Here is a 23,310-nt window from a genome sequence, read left to right as displayed (position 1 = left end):
TTCTTCAGTTTTTATCGAATGTCAAACAATTCTCCGGCATGGACAAACTTTTTCAAACCTTTCTCGCGCATCTGACAACGGCTCAATGAGTTTTTCACAGCCTCGTACAGTCAACACATCACACCTTTGAATTATTTGATAATCTCGAGATGATTCTTTCTTCTTGGAAACTTTTATTTGCTTTACATCTTCAATTATGGAATCATACTTTGGTTTGTTATTAAAACACTACGTATTATATTTTAAATCTTCGCTAAAGAGGTTTGCGAAGAATCTTTTCTTAATTTTACTCAGCAATTCGGTGCTTGCTTGCATTCTAAAAGTTAAATTTATCTACTTAAAAAAAAGGAGTAGGGAAAGGAAATGAGAGAAACAAACTTTTGAACTTTAACGATACGGAAGCCGTTAATGTGCAGATTACCTAGGTAAAATGCGAAAAACTCTTGATTCCGCACGTTCACGGATCACCCTAGTTAATCTGCAGATTAGCTAGGTAATGTACAGTAGACATTAACGGATTTCGAGCTATAGCGGTAATATCTATACTAAAACGAAAGATCCTGACGTCAGGTCTGATTACCATGATTTTTGTGCAAAAGAAACGTTGCTAAATCAGTTTATTAATCTATTATACGAAAATACATGAAATCTATACAATTCATATAAGACAATAGTACTAGTCGTGTAAATTCTTCTATATTATACGTTATTCAACTACACGTTGGGACTTTCAGTAGCATTAATTAATGGTTTTGTGATTGGTTTACACGATTTTTCAATTCCTTCAAAAATATCTCTTATTTGAAGTAATATATTGAAACCGCTATACAACAATTCGTACAGCTGAAAATTACAAAAAAAACAGTACTTTATTATATTTAAATTTAAAAATTAATACAAAAATTAATTTTGGCTGTTATGAACATTTACATCAACGATTTTAATCTTATACAAATACCTCAATTGGAAATTATGTAGAAAAAATAAAAAATCCTCCACAACTAATTCCAATTTCATTTTCTCGAAATTTTTTCATAAAATTCAACGCCTGCCAATAATTTTAAGTGTCAAAATTCAGCTTTCTTAATTTTACAATTTGCAATTTGAACTTACCTTGAAATTAACTTCCAATGGAAGAGAAATCAAATTGAATTTTCGAATTTCCTGAAAAGAATCATAAGCCTGTTGTTCGTAAATTATAATTGAATAATAGTATAATAATTAATTTACACTGCTGTAATTACATGGACAATTCTTTACTTTACACTTAACTAAAATTAATATTTCAGATTTATTTTGTTTCGAACTTACCGAAGTGAAGATACGAGAAACCACAAAAGAAATTAATACTACCAAACACACGCACCCGGTAGAGCAAAGTACAAGAAATATTCGTACGTATGTAGCTGACGTAGTGAATATTGTGTTATAAAAACAGAACGATACGATATAAACGGCAATGCCGTAAATAACAAAATAAAAGTTACCCCATATGTCGTTCATTTCATCAATAAATTCGCAGATTTCCAAATGTTTTCGCATTATATCGTTAATTTCATATTTTGCATTTTAACTTACAGCTAAATACAACTGCCGCGATATTGCATTGAATCTTTCGTACATCATTATGCTTAATACTACAATTACAGTAATGAGCCACTTTAGTAGACCTGATAGCAAAATTATTGCGTAATGAATAGTAACGGAACAGAAGAGAGCCCGTATCCAAGTTGTATCCTGTTCTACTGCCTTAAATGTGTAAAATGAAAAAACGACAGAACCGATTAATATATTAATGTACGCAGAGCCAAACAAAAAAATCGTGCCTGTCTGCCATTTCTGCATTTTTTCTTTTTCTCCTACATACCCTGAAATTCTGAAATCAATAGATAATTTATATTTTGTGCCAATACGAAGCATTATCAACATACCAACGTCTGCAAGATAAACCATGCTCAAAAGGTAAACATTGTTCAAACCACTTCCTGCAATTTTTACAACCGGACTACATAACAATGGATCGTCGTCTGTTTTAAATCTTTCTACTGTTAACATTATCAACTCTACGACAAATACTAAATGCAGAAATTTTCCATAAATTGTTACCCATTTCTTGTGTTTTTCGCTAAGCTGTTGGTGTTCGCAACGTGCTAAAAATATGTTGCCGAAAAGTGCAGAAATGTTTAGTAAAGGTGAAAACATGCAATAGACGCAATTATCTGCCATTTAACTTAATAAATAGTGTATTGCATGATGTTAAGTGGTCGCTAAGTAAAGTGCTGCAGCTTGATTGAATCTGACTGAAGATATAGAAAGTATCGGCGTTATATAAAATCGTAAACACTAATTTTATATTGATATCTTAAGAATTTCTTTTCGAATCAGTATTGTGCATTTTCTAATTGGTTGATACCATTTTCATTTATTGTATAACATTTATCTTGCTATCTACTTTAATAATATTATTGACTTTATAAATCTATGACAATAATCGGAATTAAAGTGCAATTCCTTATGTTATATACAATTATTATTTGATAATGGAGTTTATTTAAATTGCTTGAAGTTTTATAAACAGCGTGCACATGCCAATTTTTATTTTCCAGGAATACAGCGGTGAATTGCAGAAATTTAACCGTAAGCACAAGAATGAACCACGTTGTGTAAGTTTCTTTCTGTCCTGAAACAACTTTGGAACGACATTCTCCACATAGCTTTTGAGCATGTGTGAAAGTGACTTCTGTGAATATTCTCACATGATAGTTTCTTCTTACCGTTATGGAAAATTTTGTGCTAACAGCATAAAAGCGTTTTTTATAGTTTACAAAAACAATAAGATATGCATGAAGCTTTTCTGTTGACATAATTAATCTTTTATACTGTAATAATTTTATTTACTTGGTTGTTATGTATAACAAACGTTTATATATTGCAATCGATCAAATTTAGTACTAAAGATATTTACATTTTTGGGTGCTGAGAATCTTCAAACGTGTATAAATGAAAAACAAAACTTAAGAGTTCTTCCCGTATGCATTGATATTAGTGTGCCTCTATGTGTGACAGGGTTTCTTTACCCAATTCGAAGTTAAATGATTCCTATACGTTTTCTTGAAAGGTTCTGAAATTATGCACAGAGGTTTGTGTATTAGGTACATTAATATTATTAAATTCTGCTGATTATAGGTTACGGGTGTTGGGAAATTGATGAAGTCATGTGTCGTGTCTTGAATGGGATTAAATTAAATGCACATTTTATTCGCATTTAATGTACAAAGTTTTGAAAATAAAACTCATCTTCTACAAAATTATGTTTATAGAAGTTTTATTTATAGTTATGTTTAGTTACTCAAATAATGAAACATTATTTTCTAGATGTGGTTGATACTTCTTGTTAAATTACANTACTCAAAGGGTGCAACAACCGTGGATGCAACCTGATTCTTCTACTCAAAACGTGCAGGAACCAGGGATGCAACCTGATTCTTCTACTCAAAACGTGCAGGAACCAGGGATGCAACCTGATTCTTCTACTCAAAACGTGCAGGAACCATGGATGCAAGCTGATTCTTCTTTTCAAAACGTGCTGGAACCATGGGTGCAAGCTGATTCTTCAACTCGAAATGTTCAACAGCCATAAATGCATTCAGGAACCTTTGTCAATGATAGGCTTTGTCATTCATTAGCATTCGTTGTTCCACCAATGTGTAAATCACTCCGAATAGAATAAAACAGTGAAAGATAAATGTCATAATAATCGCTACTTCTACTTTAGTTGTTGAGTGTAGCAGGGAATTTTTTTTACTTTTAATGTAATTTGGAAATTTTTCTCTGTATTTTTAATTCATTTTATTGTTAAGTTTTGCTGATAAATCTCTGTGAAATGCTGTTAAACCTGAAATAAATGTTTTTATAAAATTAAAAGTTTACTTTATTGATTTTGTTCAATGGAAAATCTTTGTACATTAAGACTACTCCTGAATTGCGAACTTCTAGCACTGTACAGGTAAAGTTGCACGGTATTTTACAATTATTTATATTTTTCAAATATAAACAATTGTATATATAATTTCAAAAACAATATTATATACTACAAAAGGTATGTCGATGATATATTCATAATTTGGAAAAGCAATCGAGTAATTGCTAACTTTATAGATAGAATTAATGATAATGAGGATGGCCTTAGCTTAAAACTAAAGCAAAAAACACTGTTATGGTACATTTTTTGGACATTAATGTTTAGAGAAGGACGTATATCTACCGGGGTATTTATTAAACCAACGCATAGCCCACTTTATATATCTGCTAGCTCTAATGATCATTATAAATATAAATTAGCAGCATTTAGAGCGTTAGTTAGGAAAGCTTTTTTATACTGCGAAAGTATAATAGACAGGGATGCAGAAATAGAAAGAATCATGCAGGTAGCAGAAGCGTTGGGTTACAAGAGGAATGTTATAAAGGGGATTATCAATAAATTAGAAGTTAGTACAGAAATAGTATCTGGTCGTGGTCCATCTACATACACGAAATTTACGTACAACAAGCGCTTAGAAAGCATTATGAAAGAAATCGCAAATAAAAAAGATACAAGAATAGTCTTAAAAAGAGCTCCGAATTTGTACAGAATACTTAGAAATGATAAAGGGATAGTTAAAAAAGAAGATAGGTCGGGTGTATATAAGATCCCATACGAGAATCAGATGTTAGGAATGAATAAAGAATATGTTGGAGTTACTACTAGAAACCTAGGGGTAAGGATAAAAGAGCACAGATATGATGTTAGAAAAGGTTCTAATGCCACAGTATTGTCTCAAATGGCACAAACTAATTTAGGGGGGGGTTCAATAGTAAGATGGAATAAAGCAGATATACTGAAACAAATACACTCTCCGACCTTGGCAAGAACGGCCGAAAAATTAGAAATTTATAAAAGCAAACTTAAAGGGAAGTGCATCAACGCAAAAGATGCCGAGGGACTTTTTTCGCGTGGAAGTTTGCAGTTAAAAACTTCAAATAAGAGCAGGAGCTTTAATAATATGTACAGTAAAAACTCTGTATGGTTAAGTCTGTACAGTTTATTAAGCAATATTAATATTTAGTGTTATCAATTTGTCTATTAATTTAGAAGTATTAATATTTTGTATACATAAATTTGTTTGTTATATTTGAATATTTTATTTTTATTTTTAATTTTAGCAGCATTTGTATTAATCTTTTATTATTTAAAAACATATTGGTTATCCGTTATTAATATTTATAATTTTGTATTTTAAACTTGTTGTTCTATTTTTTGGAAATGTTCTAATTTACCTGACGATGATCCATTGATTAGATTCAAAACGTTTGTTTTAAGAATAAATCTCTCAGTGAGTGATCAGGTGTTGATTAAGTTATTGTTTATATTTTTCTCCAATTAGTAGTCTGAAATTTTTTATGCTTTTTCTTAGTGTCTGTCATTTCTAGTAGATCTTGCCTACTAGCCCCCTACTTTTCCTATAAACTGCATTTCATTGTAATGATATAAAAAATACATTGTAGATGGTTTTGAACATCATACATTATACATACGCATAAATGTTATAAATTTAATAATTTACAGACAACATAAAGACATTTCTTAAGATTAAACATTTAAAGTTTTTAACTCAAGTTTAAACAGTGCAGCCGAAGTTTAAACGTTAATTTTCTACGGAAAACAGAAGTACACTGTTAACGTTTGATCTCGAAGTAAAACACGTTGCGCCACACATTCACGTCACGCGCTGACTCAAAGATAGTGCTGATAAATGGCGGAAACGTTTAGCAATGACGAATGTAACTAGCGAATGTAAGTAAACGAATTAAACTATTTTAAAATATGTATTGGATGTTTGACAACACTAAATTACTTTTAAATTGCGTCGAGTCTCTTACCGTACGATAAGAGGATAGGACTGCGTAATACTTTTGTTCAGGGAATTAGTGGCTAATGTAAATCTGAAATCAACTCGGGAAATCATTTTTAGAAAATTTACAAAGGTATTCCGCTGTTAGTGGTTAAAGATGCCGTTAAAACCCAAACCTGCTGTTACAGAATTTTAAGCTATTATGAACAGAAATAATGCAAATTCTGTATGTTCTGTATTCACATTACTTCCGATAAATTTGAATAATTACATACAGGCGATTTTAATCCAGAAATTTTTATTACAATATAATTTATAAATGTCTAAATAGTCATTATTTCAATAATATACCCTATAATTGTAACTCCAAACAGTAAAATATGAAGAAGTTTGATCCGAACTTCTACTTGCTATGCTAGACATAGCAAATGCCATTATCAACCTTCTAGAATTGCCAGATGGCGATGCTCACCATCAGACGTTCACGTTTTCGTCTGAAAACGCAAATAAAAACAAATGTATAGTTTCTTTAACTTTTATATTTCAGCTTTTGAATCTAGCTGTATTAAAGTAGTTTCCCAAGGCAATGTCCCCACTGAGGATTGTATGTATTATTGAAAACCAGTATTTGACATCACTACTACAATACTTATTTCGATAAATATATAAATTATAAGTTTTCTTTTAATTAATATTGGCTTTTCGATTAGTGACGACGCCATACTGATATATAAGTATCAATTCGCTTCAAAATATACGATAACTCGATTTTTTTACGAAAACCATAACAAAATTTTATTTTCACTCGATGCTGCTAGCATAATCGTAGCATAATACCGCCATTAAACAAACGTATGTACATAAATGTATAACAAACTGAGTAATATTTATATTTTGGTTAACTATTTGGCATGTAATCTCCAGAACAGGAAGGCTGATTGTTGCTAACCTTCATATTGTTATTAAAGTAAACAAAATACATAAGGTGTTTTGTGTTTTGTTTGTTTGAGCAAACCAGAAAACTTTTATTGTTGAATGAAATTTTTCATTACATACAATTGACAGCGATTTTAACACATCTCAAAACTATCTTATTTGCTGTTCTTTCATAATTACGACTACAAAGGGTTAATCGCGTTATATAATGCCGAATTCAGAGGCCTATAAAGTAACATAAATGCCATGGCGCCAGTTTTAATTATACTCGATCTGATGGCCATGTTGTGAAACGCTACATCGAAGTTTTCACTGTAGAAGATTTCTTTGAAGAACGTTTACGTTAAACGGTCCCATTCCTTTTTACAAGCTTTCCATAAGCCTGTCATAGTTTATAGACAATGGCTTTCTAGAGCTCGTTTCAATAGACTAAACGCACAGTTGTCCATTGGAATCGTGTCAGGTGTCTTAACGTGAATATCATCGAAACAGATGGTATGGATTCCTGTTTCCTGTTTTAATAGATGGCTGAAATCTCTTGCAGGTATTTGCAAATATGATTTGCAGGTATGACTAGAAGTTTTGTCTTGATTCACCTATACATTTGTTTGATCATTTACATACAAAGTAGGGATCTTTTCACGGTGTTTCAGAATGTTAGTCTAGTAGTATGTCGAATTAATTTTTATTCTTTTTTAACTTTTCTGATGTTTAGTTTAACACTATAACAATAACCTGCAATGACCACAAAGCCTGATGGCAAACTTTCGCGATATTTCTTGAACCAGTTTTGGTATGGTCTCTTATCTGATGGTCTGTAGTAAATTGCCCGCGATTTGTTGCAATTGTTCATGTACATCCATGCTTCATCTAGCGTGACTACAAACTGCCACTTGTTTACCGAAAGATACATTTCGTACAGTTTTCAGCTGTTGGTCTTTTGTTTTTGAATGTGATGAGACAGCAGCTAGAAAACTCGACCTTTACTGCATTTTTCCAGTTTCAAATTCTCGTGAATAATGACAAGAACTGTCGACTGGGCTATTCCAACACTCTGGGCAACACTTCGTTGGGTTTTTGGCCTGATCAGTCGTCGCTCTTTGCTATTACCTCTGGTGTGTGACATGGAGCGTTCCTTATTCTGGAAGGAATTGAAATACTTGACGACTATCCTGGCTCTTGCGAATCGTTTCTTTTGAGAACTAACTGTATCCCAAATCATGAAACGTAAAAACCACAATTTTTCCACATTTTAATAACATGTGTTTCTAAATATTTTGCTTCATATAGAGTAGTTACATCATCTGACCAAAAGGCTAAAAATTTAGGTGGCATATTTGCGATTGTTAAACCGTACTTATCGGTAGTAAAACTCATAATATACAGTAGCACGTGGCCAGTTCTTTCATTCTACTTCCTACAACTGAAAATATGGGTAATATAGAAATCGGCACTAGGAAACACGATCAACCTTCTGTAGTTATCACTTGTTATATTATAATGTAATTTTCCGTATGCTAAGTCCATTACAAAACGTCAAAAGATGTCTAAGATGTATATGCAATTTTTACTAACCCTCTTGTGAAATTTTATTATGTTCACTAAAATACAATAACTTAATTTCAGAAAGTTCATTTTACAAAAGAAAATACACAAAATTAAAAGATCGTAAAACATGGCAATGGATGCGTTTCGTGTTAATTCCATAACAAGTAGACATTAAAGGAATAAATAAAATATACCGTATTTCACTTGTTAATTACTATTGTTTCCTAGTTGAGATAGATGAGGACAAACCGTTTTGCTTCTTCTTTCTCTTCTTCGATATGTAGAGTATAGCTCAGTTTAGGCTTTTTCTCCGATTGACGTTAGTGATCGCTGTGCGACCGACGAGCCAGCCGAATTCAAACGGCCAAAACGCGCGCGCGGGGAAAGAATGCCTGACAGGAGGACTTTTATGGGGATTTGGCCTCCTATTTAGTCGTTATTGGCAAGGAGATAACATGGAAAACTCCGAGCAGCCTGTCCGATTGCGGCGCGAACCTACGACCAAACTTCCCAGTGTTTAAAATTTTGTCACCACCGCTATGAGCGGCAATGGAGACAACTCGGCCACTGGTGAGCCAACCCTGTTGCTTAAAGGGCAAAAAGGTTTCTAACCATGACTTCGTTGATCTGTCGTCGTAAATTCGCGTGGCTCGTGCGTGCGAAAGTTCCCAAATTTTCCTTCAGTTTCTGTTTAAGCTGGCAATTCTTATTCAAAACCATGCAGAATGCCGCCTTTAAATTAAAATTAGTCTTTTTCTCATTTTTTAGCTTTAAACAAATAAACTGCTGAATAATTTGCATAAATCATCATTAAAAATTAAATGTGCAGTGATATGATTTTCAGGAAATTTATAGTTAATTTTCCATATTTAAATTTTCGTAATGAGAAATTAACATAAATTCGTTGTTTAATAAACTTAGATTATTAAAACATTAAAAAATATTCAATGAAATATTTTAATTTCCATGAAAATTCGAGTTTTATCGGATGATTTTTTAATTTACAAATAATAAGAATTATAAATGAATATTATAGTCGCGTATACATATTAAGAAAAAGTAAACGATTAATTTGTAACGACTATTCGAAATTTATTGAGAAAAATGAGAAAAATAATTCCCGCAATCCAAAATTTATGAACCACTCATTACGATAGATTTAGCAATCTGAATGCTAGTCTATATGTTACCGCTAAATCTCGAAAGCCGTTAATGTGTACATTACCTTGCTAATCTGCAGATTAACTAGAGTGATCCGTTAAAACTGCGAAAATTATTTCATTTCTCAAATTACCTAGGTAATGTGCAGAGTATCTAGGTAATCAGCACATTACCTACTTGGCACTCCGCAAAGTGAAAATAAGTTCTTTGCTGAAACAACAGCAACGTTTCTGTACGCTTAAATTAACATAATGTTATTTATTTCATTTTCGATATCTAAAAAATCAAGTTAATACAATCAAACAATCAACAAATTAGTTGATAGAATCAATCATTAATCAACTAAAAAAACTGTATTACAAAAATCAAACGGTTTAAAATATTATTACAATTAGGGAAATGAATCTGCTAAACATATGATAAAATTGTGCTTGCTTATTATTGTAATCTAAAGATTGGTGACACTTTAAATTACGTAATAACTGGTTTTTGCGACAAGCACCTATTTGTGGTACATTTTGGTTTGCAGTTACATTTTCTGAAACCCTGCTCAGTACCAAGGGATTGTTTTATTGCTGTTTGACGTAAAGATATTTCTACAGCAGCGACATCCATCTTCTTTCGTTAAAACTCTATCTTTGCAAATACTAAATTCAGATTTTACATACAATTGTTTTAAAATACCCGTTTTAGTACCGAGTTTATAAAAGCTATTCTCTGTTTTACTAAGAACCACAGCTAAAATTGAGCGTGCATCAGTTTTTACTCTGTCTTCTTCGGGTACTTTAATTTCCATAGCGACACCTTCATCGACGTCTCGGTGCTATGCATTAGAAACTGCTAACATTTTTTTTGCTTGCTTTTCTAAACATTTCTTGGCTTCCTCACGCTGTATTTTCTGATCTATATTCTTTTTACATTCACAATACATTCTTGCACAATACATTCTTACCATCCCCTTCCTGTTTAGGATCTACTTCACCACAAACTACGTAAACAAACATATCACACGATTTACACTTGTGAGCACTGGATACTGCTTTTGAGCAAACAACACAGACTATGTCTTGTATAGTGCTCTTAACAGTACTCTGTACGAAACTGTGATGACGATTCTGCTGAAGTTGAGAGTAACTCAGTGANGAGATCCGAAAGGCCCTGGGTCTAATTTGTGAATTTTTATTAATTATGTAAATTAATGTCACCAAATAATACTTCGTTTTTGGTGAGAAAAATATTGTTTTAGACGTGGGAAAAACCAGATAACAGATGTTACTTCCTTTCCACAGAAGAGAACATCCGCTGTTTTTCCGTATCTGGTTAAAAATCTCGCTCAAATGGGAAATGGTTACCCCTCGTTCATCCCCCTTTCGTCCGTTCTCACGAAAGAGTTACTGGACGATGATTGGACGAAATTTTGAAATAAAAGGGGAGATTAGTCAGAATTCGAGGAGTTCTTCGACAGATCCGAAGCATCCAAACTCCACATACGTTTCCCTCCTGATGGCCAACGCCCAAAACGGAGTCCGATAGACTAAGTCCCGAGTCTACACTTAGAAGAAGTGTTATTTTTATATTTTGTGCACGAATTGATCTCCCATACGAAAGTAATATGAACTTTATCTACAAGGTGTCCTATATCTACGGAACGAAGACGACAACTAACAGGTCGTATGTTTAGAATCATTTTGTGAGCTCTCTTTCTCGAACGCGCATTAGCATAGATTAAGTCGTAGCCTCTAGCTTGTCGATAAATGGTTGTAATCGAATTTTTGTATTCGTTTGTTTGGTTTATTAAATTTACTCTTGTTTTATTATATCAGTATGTCTCATCAATTTATTCCGAATCAGATCGTAAACGCGTGTTAATCCGCGTATAATAAGATCGATTAACTGGTGTCAAGGAATCCTGACGAACATCTGAACTTCGCCGTTCAGATCATTTTAAAATACGCTCTCCTATGTAAACTTTTTACGATCGGATCTTACGATTCGAAACTCGGAGAACTATTTTCACGGAATAGGCCGATTAAGTGGTACTAACGAATTAGTGTACCCCCGGCTAATCTCACAGATCGTGACGTAATGACTGATTAACATGCTTCTTCTGCAGAGGACACGTTGCTGAATCAGTTTACGAATCTATTGTTCGAAAATAAATCAAATCTATACAATTCATATAAGCCAATAGTGCTATTCGTGTAAATTCTTCTACATTACACGGTATTCAAGTACACGTCGGGACTTTTAGTGGCAGTTTTGTGATTGGTTTACACGATTTGTCAATTCCTTCAAAAATATCTCGTATCTGAAGTAATATATTGAAAACGTTATACAGCGATTGGTACATCTATACAACAAAAATACTTTATTAAATATGAATTTAAAGTATTGCTTCATTAATCATTCATAAAACTTATAAAAACTTCACATATTCCGTTATTTTAATCTTATACAAATACCTGAATTGGAAATTTTATAGAAAAAATAAAAAATCCTTCACAACTAATCGCAATTTTATTTTCTCGAAACTTTTTCATAAAATTCAACGCCTGTAAATAATTATAATTAGCTGTGTGAAAATTAACTCTTAATTTCAAAATTTAGACTGTTAAGTTACCTTGAGATTTACTTCCAACAGAAGAGAAATCAAATTGAATTTTCGAATTTCTTGAAAAGAATCATAAGCCTGTTGTTCGTAAATTATAATTTAAAATAAGTATGATAATGAATTTACATTGCTGTACTTACATGGACTATTCTTAACTTTACACTTAACTAAAACTAATATTTCAAATTTATTTTATTTCGAACTTACCGAAGCGAAGGCACGAGAAACCACAAACGAAATCGTTACCATGAAACAAACGCAAAGAGTAGAGCAAAGTACAAGAAATATTCGTGCGTATTTAGCTGAAGTAGTAAATATTGTGTTAGAGAAAAAGATCGATACGATATAAACGACAATTTCGTATATAGCAAAGCAAACACTACCAAATACATCGTTTATTTCATCAACTATTTCGCAGATTTCCATATGTTTTCGCATTATATTGTTAATTTCATATTTTGCATTTTGTCTTACAGCCAAATACAACTGCCGCGATATTGCATTAAATCTTTCGTACATCATTATGCTTACTAATAGCACTGCAGTAATGAGCCACTTAATTAGGCCTAATTGCAAAATCATTACGTAATGAATAAAAACAGAACAGAGGAGAGCCCGTATCCAAGTTGTTTCCTCTTCTACTGCCTTAATATAAATTCAAAATTCTATTCATTCATCATAAACACATTTTCAATAAAGATCGAATTTCCTGTTCTGTGAATGAAGATAAAGTTGTGTACGTATGAAAAATACTTTTAAAAGTATTTAAAACTTAAACCGCATTTATAAATTAATAATTTCTTTTAAAATAATAATAATAATAATATGTTAATGTTCCCAAACTTTTCTAATATGAAACTCCTTTATTATCTAATCAAATTTATTTTTCTGAAAGACTAATTGGCTGTAAAATAAATTTTTTTATCAATTTCATTTTAATTTTACAATTGTTAAATCACCTTTAAATCTATTGTATGGTTGTAGCTCGTAACAAAGAAATGGATATTTAGCTGCTTACATGTGTAAGAAGCAAAGATCCATTACTTTGCTTACAGCTGCTTTGCACTTTGAATAAATTCAGTAAAAACGGGTACTTTTACTTTAAATATTGCTAATATTATATTCGATTTAATTCTTAATATTAAATTATAGTGGTTAAGGATTGAGGGAGTGAAGAGATAACGAGGGTCATGTGTATCTCCAGTAGGGCCAGACTTAATGACAATTTTACTAGCATTTACAATGTTGTATAAAATCCATTCCTAACTCAAAATGAAGCTTTTTGAAATTTTATAATAGTTAAAAAATGCTTTTAATTAATAAAATATAATAACAGATAACACTACCAGATGTTCCCAAGAAAGTTAGCAACTCGTTGCTGAATTTTTCTATTGTAAACAGTACTTCATTTACAAGGTATGTTCGCGACTAATTTGTTTTTCTTTTATTTTCTTTATTAAATCTAAGTTTTCTGTTAAAGTTTGGGAACCATTGCTCAAAGCAAACTCGTACCTTAAATGTAGTTCTTATTTTTCACAGGGCCTCCAAGTGAAGGAAAATAATATATAGATGCAAACAGTGCCTTATAATTTTACAGTAAAAACACTTTATGCTAAACATATCAAAACTCACATACCAAAACAGATCTAGGAGTGTAAAACCTGCAAAATGAATTTTCAAAATAAATCAAGTTTACAAAAACACATGATAAAACACTCGGAAGAAAAACCGTACAGATGAAAACAATGCGATACTGCATTCAAATATAAATCAAATTTGATTCATAATCAAAAATTACATACAGCTAAAAAAGAATTTTTATGTAAACTTTGTTCTCGGTGTTTCGACAATAAACATCACTTAATAAAACACAAAAAAAATTCATGATGCTGAAACATCTTATTATTTTTGTGTTACCTGTAATAAAAGATTCAGTAAAAAAGCAAACTATATGCTTCATAATGAATTTCATTTGAGAAAAGAAAAGGCCTCAACTGAAACTCAAGAAGAAAAGGAGATGCAAGCAGGCCCTTTTTCAAATCAATCCCCTCTCAGATTTGGTAATTGCTCTCTTCCATCTACATCTAAAATTTCAGATGAAAAACAGATGCAAGCAGGTTCTTCCTCAACGAAGTTCGCAGAAAGAAGAAATACAAACACTTCCAAATCATTCCACATCTGGAATTGCGTTCAGCTTCCATGATTACTGTCTTCCATCTACAAGTCGAACTCCTGATGGTGGACAAAAAAGTTCAAGTAAAAGTAAAAGATTCATTTGAAAAAAGCAAAGGTTTCAACTACAACTCTAGAAGAAATCATCATCTGCTCAATCACCACTCAGTTTTCATAATTACTGTCTTTCTCCAAATAAATCCCAGGTGAAGAAATCACGTTTAAGTTAAGAAAAATAGAAAAAAAAACATTAAATGTTTGTATACAAAATTTTAACTGAAATACAAATTTTAAAAATATATTGAATTTTAATAATATGCCATGCAAAAATACTTACAAGATAAACTTTTTAAAAATTTTATTATTTGAAAATTTAGTTTTCGTAATTTCTATTGATCTTATTGTCATGTTTGTTTTTTAAACAATTCTACAATAAAAATAAATTTTAAATAAAATAAAAACTTTATGCTGAACTTTTTATCTTGTCATGTAGTAGCTAGTTTGGCATGAGCTTTTAAACAATATCGCCCCGTGATAAAGTGTGATGTAATTGTCAGTGAAATAATAGTTTTGTGGTAGTAAAGCGGGAAATAATGCCTTCCGGAAGGTTTTTTTAACGGTAACTGGTCCCTACTCAGGCGTTACAGACGTGCAGAAAATCCGGAAAACACCACGTGGCCAGTCCGTCATGGCAAGACACGAATTCACTACGGAACGTCTGGTGTTCGTGGAACATAACTGATTGGCTACTGGTAGGCCAGTGGTGGACCCCTTAAAGTGATAGAATAACTCAGAGAAAAACAAATTTGTTTTGTTTGTTTCAAGCTAACATACAAAATATACTTCTAGTTCACCCCAAAAATGTCTTGTTTTCTTCACTGTACATAAAACTTGAATTAATGAAAACAATCGTGAATGCACTGGATTAAGATGGCGCTGTTTTCAAATTCCTTAAACAGATTTTTTTTCAAAATTAAGCTTAAAGAAGGAACATTCGTTGGACTTTAAATCAGAAAATTACTGCATAATGCAAAGTTTGCTCAAAATTGAATAACATTAATTATGTAAATTAATAATATATTAATCATTTTACAAAAATCTTAAACATTATTAATTTTATTATAACAACCGATATAAAAATATTCTGTAGTTTACTTACGAAAAAATTAAGATTTTACTCATTCTTTATAAACACAATTTAAAAACTTTTATAGTTATTTAAACGGTAGATGAAGTAACTCTTGTGTAGAAAGAACTCTCAGCTTGGTACGTCGTAATTACGAAAGAATTTAGGTATGTATGACATTAATTTATATTCTAGAATTAAATCAATACTAAAATTTAAGTCAATGACTCCCAAACATTACTTTTTCTCATGCAATCTGTTTGACTCGAAGATTTAAAATTTTTTTCTTAATTAATATATTTTTAATGATAAGTTTTGAAGTAGAGCAGATAAGGCGATTCTTAAATGAATTAATGATGTACAATTTGTACATATTTATAATTAAATAGCATCGTAAGCAGACAATTAAGCTTTTTTTTCGCTTTCTGCTTTTCTCCACTTTGAACGAATGCAGTTAAAGTGGATGCTTCTAGTTCAAATATTAAAACCAATTTTAAGTTTAAATCTTAATAATATTATTGATTTTTATTGATGTGAACGTTTAAATTTAATATCTAAGCACGAGTTTTGTGTAGTTAATTTCACTTTCTATCAGTCCACCTCGTAATGAAAGAAATTCTTTTAGAAAATTAATATTCTGAAAAAAGCAGTCTTACGTTTTTTCACTAAGTTAGTGTACAAAGTATCCATTTTATGTTACTATTTCACTGTTTTCTTAGTTGAGTATTAAGTTAAAATTTATATTACTTAATAGTAGGAAATAAATATGAGTTAGTTATTAAAGAACTTTAAAATAGGTTTTTGTTAGCCTGTTTGTACTTCACTGTAAGAATGGAGACTGAAGAAGTTTTGACATATAAATTTCCTTATTTTCGAAATGTTTTTTCTATTCATTTCTACGAAAATTGATTTTACATGTAAGGTGCATTTATTTTTTGTTTTGAACCTCCATAACTTTAAATGACTAATTTAATTTGTTTCTATTTTCGCTGTTCTATTGTTTAGTGTTACATTAGTTTTAAAAACATTATCTAAAAATTTTTATTTGTAATTACAATGCAGTGATTTCACGTTTTTACAGATTTTCCAAGAAGAAAAATGGTTTATAGATGCCGTTTGTGTGATGTAATTTTTCATGATAAATATTTATACCGTTCTCATCAATTAAATCATTCAATGGATAAACATCGGTGCAAAGTTTGCCGACAGGGATTTGTAACTGAAAAAGCTTTATTAGAACACATGAATGGCATCCACCCAGAAGCAAAACCTTATGTGTGTAGACAATGCTCTAAGGGTTAGAAAACTAAAAAATCTTTTCTTGTTCATCTAAAAATGCATTCAAGGAAACCGTATAAATGTACAGTTTGTCCTGCAGATTTTACAACTGAAGAAAAACTATTGCAGCACAACAGCGACCACGAAATTTTTACAACCCCCACTCAACCCTTGCAGGAACTATCGATGCAAACTGGTTCTTCTAGTCAAAACGTGCAACAACCATGGATGGAAGCGGGTCCTTCAACTCGAAACGTGCAGGAACCATCGATGGAAAAAGAACCTTCAACTGAAAACGTGCAGGAAACATTGATACAAGCGGGTCCTTCAACTCGAAACGTGCAGGAAACATTGATGCAAGCTGGTTTTTCTACTCGAAACGTGCAAGAATCATCGATGCAAGCAGGTTTTTCAACTCGAAACGTGCAGGAACCATCGATGCAAGAGGAACCTTCAACTCAAATCGTGCAGGAACCATCGATGCAAGAGGAACCTTCAACTCGTAACGCGCAGGAAACATCGATAAAAGAGGAACCTTCAATACGAAACGTGCAAGAACCATCGATGCAAGCGGGTCGTTCAACTCGAAACGTGCAGGAACCATCGATAAAAGAGGAACCTTCAACACGAAACATGCAAGAACGATGGATGCAAGCGGGTCCTTTAACTAGAAACGTGCAAGAACCATCAATGCAAGCGGGTCCTTCAACTCGAAACGTGCAGGAACCATCGATACAAGCAGGACGTCCCTCAATCGTAGGCTATGCTGTTGTTTATCCTTTATTGTTGCGCCGATATGTAAATCGCTAAGAATATAGGAAAAAAGTAAAGACAAATGTTAGGATAATCGGTACTTATTCTTTACTTATTGAATGTAACGAGTAATTTTTTAAAAATTTTAATGTAGTTTGGAAATTTCTTCCTGTAATTTTAATGAATTTTTCTGTTACGTTTGCTGATAAATTTCTTCCTGTAATTTTAATGAATTTTACTGTTACGTTTGCTGCTAAATTTCTGTAAAATGCTGTTAAACCGGAAATAAATGTTTTTATAAAATTTTAAAAATTTACTTTAGAGATTTTTCGTCGATCAAATTAATATACATTAAAGCTGATACTTGGTTGCAAACTTTTCGTACTACACGGATTAATTTGTACAGTATTTTAAAATGGTTTTATTTTTCTTTAATTATTAGTCTTAAATCTTTGATTCTTTCGTTTCAGTGTCCGGTATTTTAGTATATTTGATTTCTGTAAATTTTCTTATTCTTGTTTCATGTATTAAATGAATGAAGCAGAAACCAAACTAAAAACAGACTTTACTTTAAATGTTGAGACCTGACCTAAGCACATTTTGTATTTAACTTAACATTAGTATCTAAAACATGTTACCTGAGAAATGAAGAAAATCTGATGTCAAAATTTGAAGTTAATATGTGAAAATCGAAGTTTTTAATTAGATTTCAGCTTTTTACCCTGGCCTCACTGTAGTTCGCAACATTAATTTTAAATCTGTGTTATGTGATATTTCCTCAAGTAATAAAGAAAACAGAGAGACACTGTTTTAAATTTGTAAAGAATTTTATATCTGTTAAAACCTCACATAAATTTCTGTAATATAACTATTATAAACCGCAAATAAAAACAAATGTACAGCTTCTTTAACCTTCATATTTCGGCATTCACATCGAGATGTATTAAAGCGGTTTCCCAGGCAATTCTTCTACTGAGAATTGTATATATTAGAGAGGTTTTGGCGCAAGTTCAAACGTTAAACTTGTACGCCGAGCAGAAGTACACGTTTGAGGTTTAAAGTCCCAAGTAGAAATCGTTTGAGGTTTCCGTTCATAACATCACGTGACTCAGTAAACATTGCGCATTGACTCACAAGAAATAAGTTGAAAAAATAGCAAATACATTTTGCATCGAGGATTATCAGCAAAGGTAAATAAACAAATTAAACTGTTTAAAAGTATATATAAAATGTTTAATAACACTAAATAATTATTTTTACGATAATTAGCGTCGTGTTTCCTCCGAGAAACATTAGGAAAGTTCCAATGCGTTTTTCTTGTTATTACGACATACTTCTGTTGAGAGAAGTAGGGGCTGTAAATTCATATGCGTATGAAAATCCAAAAGGTGCTTGGAAAAGTACATCTGAACATTTACGGACTTTTATACTGTCGACAGTAGAAAATGCCGGAAAAGAACAACTTCATTCCCATTGACGAGAAAACTCGTCAAGTTTACATAGCGTTACAGAAAACTCGGTTGTGAAGGCCACTTTAAGAAAATTTTTTTTTATTTTTGGAATGTTTTTTAAGTCTTTAAATTTTTTCAAAAATTTTTACTTGCGCAAAAAAAATTTATCGCAATTTTAATCAACCTTTAATGACGCGCGATTAACGCTTAATTGTTTTTTAATGCAATTTTTTTTTATCAAATTTAATTAATTGTTCTAAAGTTGTAATGCACGGATTTGACTTCGGTAAAGTTATTTAAAGCTACTTTCTGGTGTCAAAAGTTTTTTTAATTTTTTTAATTAATAAATTTTATTACATATAAGTTAATTAAGTCGGGGGGTCGGAAATCGCAATAAAAATTTTAATTTTTAAAAAATATTAAAAAATATAAATCTAGCTAGTATTCACCCTACTTTAAACTCTTGTTTTCCCGAGAGGTTTATGAAAATGTCCCGTGAAATACGACTCCAGCTGTGTCCAAGGTCATCCAGCTGTGTAAACAATGACTCATCAGTGTCAAATTTCACAGAAAGACCAGACAAAGAAAAATAAAATTTGAAGCTTCTTCAACATTAACACATTTCTTTCGTTTTTTTCAGTTTTAAGTATTTTTATGTTTAATTATAATTAATTAAAAGTTGATCGAGAAGTGACGGGTAAAGAACAATCTTGCCTTCCAGATATACAAGTATAGTAGTTCAGATAGTTAGATAAACTTTTTTGAACAGACCTTGTATAGTATGTTATCAATACAAAAGTATAAGAACACCACAAATTTTGCTTTCTCAAAATTTATTTAACTTTTTATTAAAAACAGTTTCGTTTCAAACCAATTACAAAAATATCATTTTCAAGCTTTTTAGCTCTTAATAATAATATAAGTTATCACTTCTTACTTGTTACCAAGATATAGGAACACTTTTTAAAATTACATATAAATAAATTTTAAATATATTTTTAACACTTTTAATATTTGGATTCACCCCCTTTGGCCAGAATTATTTGAAAATTCTGTTAGCATGGAGTTTATTACTTTTTTTAATTGTTCATTCTAATTTTATCGCAGGTATCCCTTATTGCAATTTTCAACTGATTTACAGATTCATATTGTTTTTCATTTTGATAAACAATGGCAGATAAATCCCCCATAAAATTTTAATAAGATCTAAATGTGGACAACATGAACGCCAGTTAATATTACAACAATATTTTTTTTTAAACCAATTTTTTGTTGACATTGAGACAGGAATGAGAGCATTATAATGTTGAAACTATCATTTATGTCTTCCAGTTAATGCAACAAATGTAATCATATTTTTGTCAACAAATACTAAATTAGTTTTTTTCCAATCTATCTTATTTACCTCCAAAACTACCCCATATAAATATAGACTCGTGGCTTATTTAATTCTGCTTTTTATTCTTAAATTATGGCAATAATATAAAAACCCATTAGGGCCATATAACTTCTCATCACTAAACGTTATTTCTTGCCATTCTTCTGGTCTTCCCATTTTGTCTTTAGCCCAATTTAAATTTATTGATATGTGTTTGGCAATTAAAAGGTAGATTCAACTTCATTTCAAAATATTTTACATTGTCATAGTTTATTTAAAGTTCTCCAAAGAGTTGCACGAAATACATCTATTGGTATTTCAGCAGCAGCTTGCTTTGTTGACATCTTTTTTATTTATAAGCTTCAAAATTTCTTTTTCATTCCAGGATGTTAAACATGATATATGTTGAATATATAAAAAATGAATATTTTTGATAAAAAATTATGCCGCTTTATGAATTGTAAAAAAGCTAATAAAATAATTAAAATGATGATCAAAAATATTTAATCTTTCCAGTAATTGTTTCAAAATAAATTTAAAACAAAACAAAATTTATGGTGTTTTTATACTTCGGTAACAGACTGCAGAACCAACCTTATTTTTAGAAGTATAAAATAGAGAGGTTGCGGTGTACGTATCAGTGCAAAACGTGTAAGGCAGCCGGTCCGAGCGCCGCCATTTGGCAATTCTTGGCTGTCGATAATGGCGTTCGCTTCATCTAGACTGGCGAGTAGAAGATTGGTTAAACTTCTTTAATTTTTCTGTTTGCGGTTAAAATTATGACCTATTTTATTAAAGAAACGATTATTTAAGCACGTACGAATAACATTGTAAAAAAACAAACGATTTTAATTCAGAAGTTATTTAATTATTCAATTTTTTAACAAGTGATATAAGTGTCAATAACATTTTTAGCACTGTGTTTATAAAATAGCTTATCATAGTTTACTTTTCAAAAGACTGAACCAAGTTACAGAGGAAAGAGGAGTGTTTTTAGAAAAATTTGGTTTAGAAATAAAAGAAGCGCTACTAGAAATACTTTTAAGAACTTTGAATAAAACTTGAAGAAAAAGTTTTATAAAATTGAAAAACTTCTTCATTTATTAATTGATTAAATTTCAAGTATTTGTCCACTTTGAAGGGTAAACAACTAAAATACAGTAGAACGTCGATTATCCGAAAGTCAATTATCCAAAACGTCAATTTTCGGAACGAATTCCAGTGGGCAAATTTAAATTTTTGCAAGTGCTGTGGCGTTGCAATCTTTGGCTATTTTTTGGGCTACTCAAATATTTTACGTTTTTGTTACTAAATTAACTTCTGAAGTATAATCTTTTATTGTTTTTATATTTTTCAATATATTTATTTCGTTTGTACAGAATAAAAAAATAATTTCTAACGATACAGTAGTCACGATTATCATTTTAAAAAGTTTACGTTAGGTTTAACATTCACAAAAATTCAACGCGAAGCGACACGCAACATAGAAAAATTTCAACATGGGTAGGTTAATATATTTTTCTGTACATAATCGGTTATCCGAAATACCGATTTTTCGAACAACCCCAGTCTCCATTTAATTCGGATAATCGACGCGTTACAGTAATCTGATGTTGCACTACCAGATAAGCAAGTGTGACAGTCTGTATGTAGTGCACCAACAATATACAGTTTACCAATAGGCTGAAAATACAATTTCAATTTTGTTTTGAAATCTAGAAAAGCATGTACAGTATCTGAATTATTTTCCCAAATACCCATTCCACAAACTCTTACAGAACTCGTCCTGGAATTAATTACTTGTTACTCAGGTGTTAAGCTACCACCTCGGAATAGTGTAATGAGGTGTTAACGCAAAGGATAACCAGAATCTCCATATAAAACAAATTGGGCCCCGTTTTCAAAACAAGGAATTAGAGCCAAATGCTCTAACAAATTAGATTTTTTTAACTTTCGAATGTCGTGATGTCTTCCTTCTAATTGGTCCAAATAAATTAGCAATTATACTATCGGGTGTAACCGCTAATTGAAATTGCAAACAATGCATAGGTTTATGGCCACTGAATACCACGCTTTGATGTGTTTCTGATCGACAAATAAGATTTGCCGTTCCATATATGAACTTTCAACAATTTTCCAAAGGAGCACCTTTTGCTGTTATTACTTGACTAAATAAATTTAACTTTTCTCTTGTTAGTTATATCTCGTCGATATTCAATAACAATTTAGAATGGCTATTGTATATGATATTTACTGTTTCATTCACAAATCGTAAAAGTTCATTTTTTGATCTCCTTAACAAAACACAAGCATCATTAAGTCTATTAGGATAAACTAATCTTCGTAATAAAATAAACCGAAATAACCGAAATAAAATACTAGTTTACATATGAAAAATAAATATTTTACTTATTTTTCATAAACACAAATAAAGTATTTTTTATGGTTATTTAAACCGTAGATAAAGTAACACTTGTACAGAACGAACTTCCAGCTTGGTACGTCGTAAATTAAGAGAGAGTTCAGGTATGTATTACAGTAATTTATATTCTAAAATTAAATTAATACTGTACTAGTCATTAAAATAATGACTCACAAATATTTTTTTTCATCCAATCTGTTTACTCAATGATTTAAGCTTTCCTTTTTAATAAATATCTTTTTAATGATAAGATTTCAAGTAGAACAGATTAGGCAATGTGTAAATAAAATAATAGTGTACAATTTGTACATATTTATAATTAAATAGCATCGTAAGCGAACAATTAAGCACGGTTTCTTTTTGCTTCTTGCTTCTCTCCACTTCGAACGAATGCAGTTAAAGTGGGTGCTTCTAGTTCAAATATTAAAACCACTTTTGAGTTTGAACCTTAACGTCATTAATTATCGATGTGAATGATTAAACTTAATGTCTGAGCATAAGCTTGTACAGTTTATTTTACTTTCTATCAATCCATTTAATAATAAAAGAAACTTCTCAAAAAATATGTATAGTCTGAAAAAAG

General features: G+C 31.2%; 2 protein-coding genes across 2 annotated transcripts in view; both read left to right on the top strand.

Moving 5' to 3' along the window:
* LOC111615394 (zinc finger protein 337-like) overlaps positions 1-3,894 on the top strand; it is a 9,961-nt gene extending 6,067 nt beyond the window's left edge. Inside the window, exon 3 of the mRNA XM_023356824.1 lies at positions 3,416-3,894. Within this exon, the coding sequence (XP_023212592.1) occupies positions 3,416-3,640 (225 nt within the window). The 3' untranslated portion in view covers positions 3,641-3,894. The remainder of the gene's footprint in view (positions 1-3,415) is intronic.
* Positions 3,895-15,511: 11,617 nt separating this feature from the next.
* Positions 15,512-17,755, top strand: LOC111615383. The gene is made up of 2 exons (XM_023356802.1): positions 15,512-15,612; positions 16,527-17,755. Exon 2 carries the CDS (start codon positions 16,781-16,783, stop codon positions 17,531-17,533), a length of 753 nt encoding a protein of 250 aa, XP_023212570.1. The 5' UTR covers positions 15,512-15,612; positions 16,527-16,780; the 3' UTR covers positions 17,534-17,755.
* The last annotated feature ends 5,555 nt before the right edge of the window (positions 17,756-23,310 follow it).

Source organism: Centruroides sculpturatus, unplaced genomic scaffold (assembly GCF_000671375.1).
Source record: "Centruroides sculpturatus isolate CEXI.00-Female unplaced genomic scaffold, Cexi_2.0 scaffold161, whole genome shotgun sequence".
NCBI lineage: Eukaryota > Metazoa > Arthropoda > Arachnida > Scorpiones > Buthidae > Centruroides > Centruroides sculpturatus.
The sequence above is the reverse complement of the archived record's forward strand: the minus strand, read 5'-3'. Positions and strand labels throughout refer to the sequence as shown.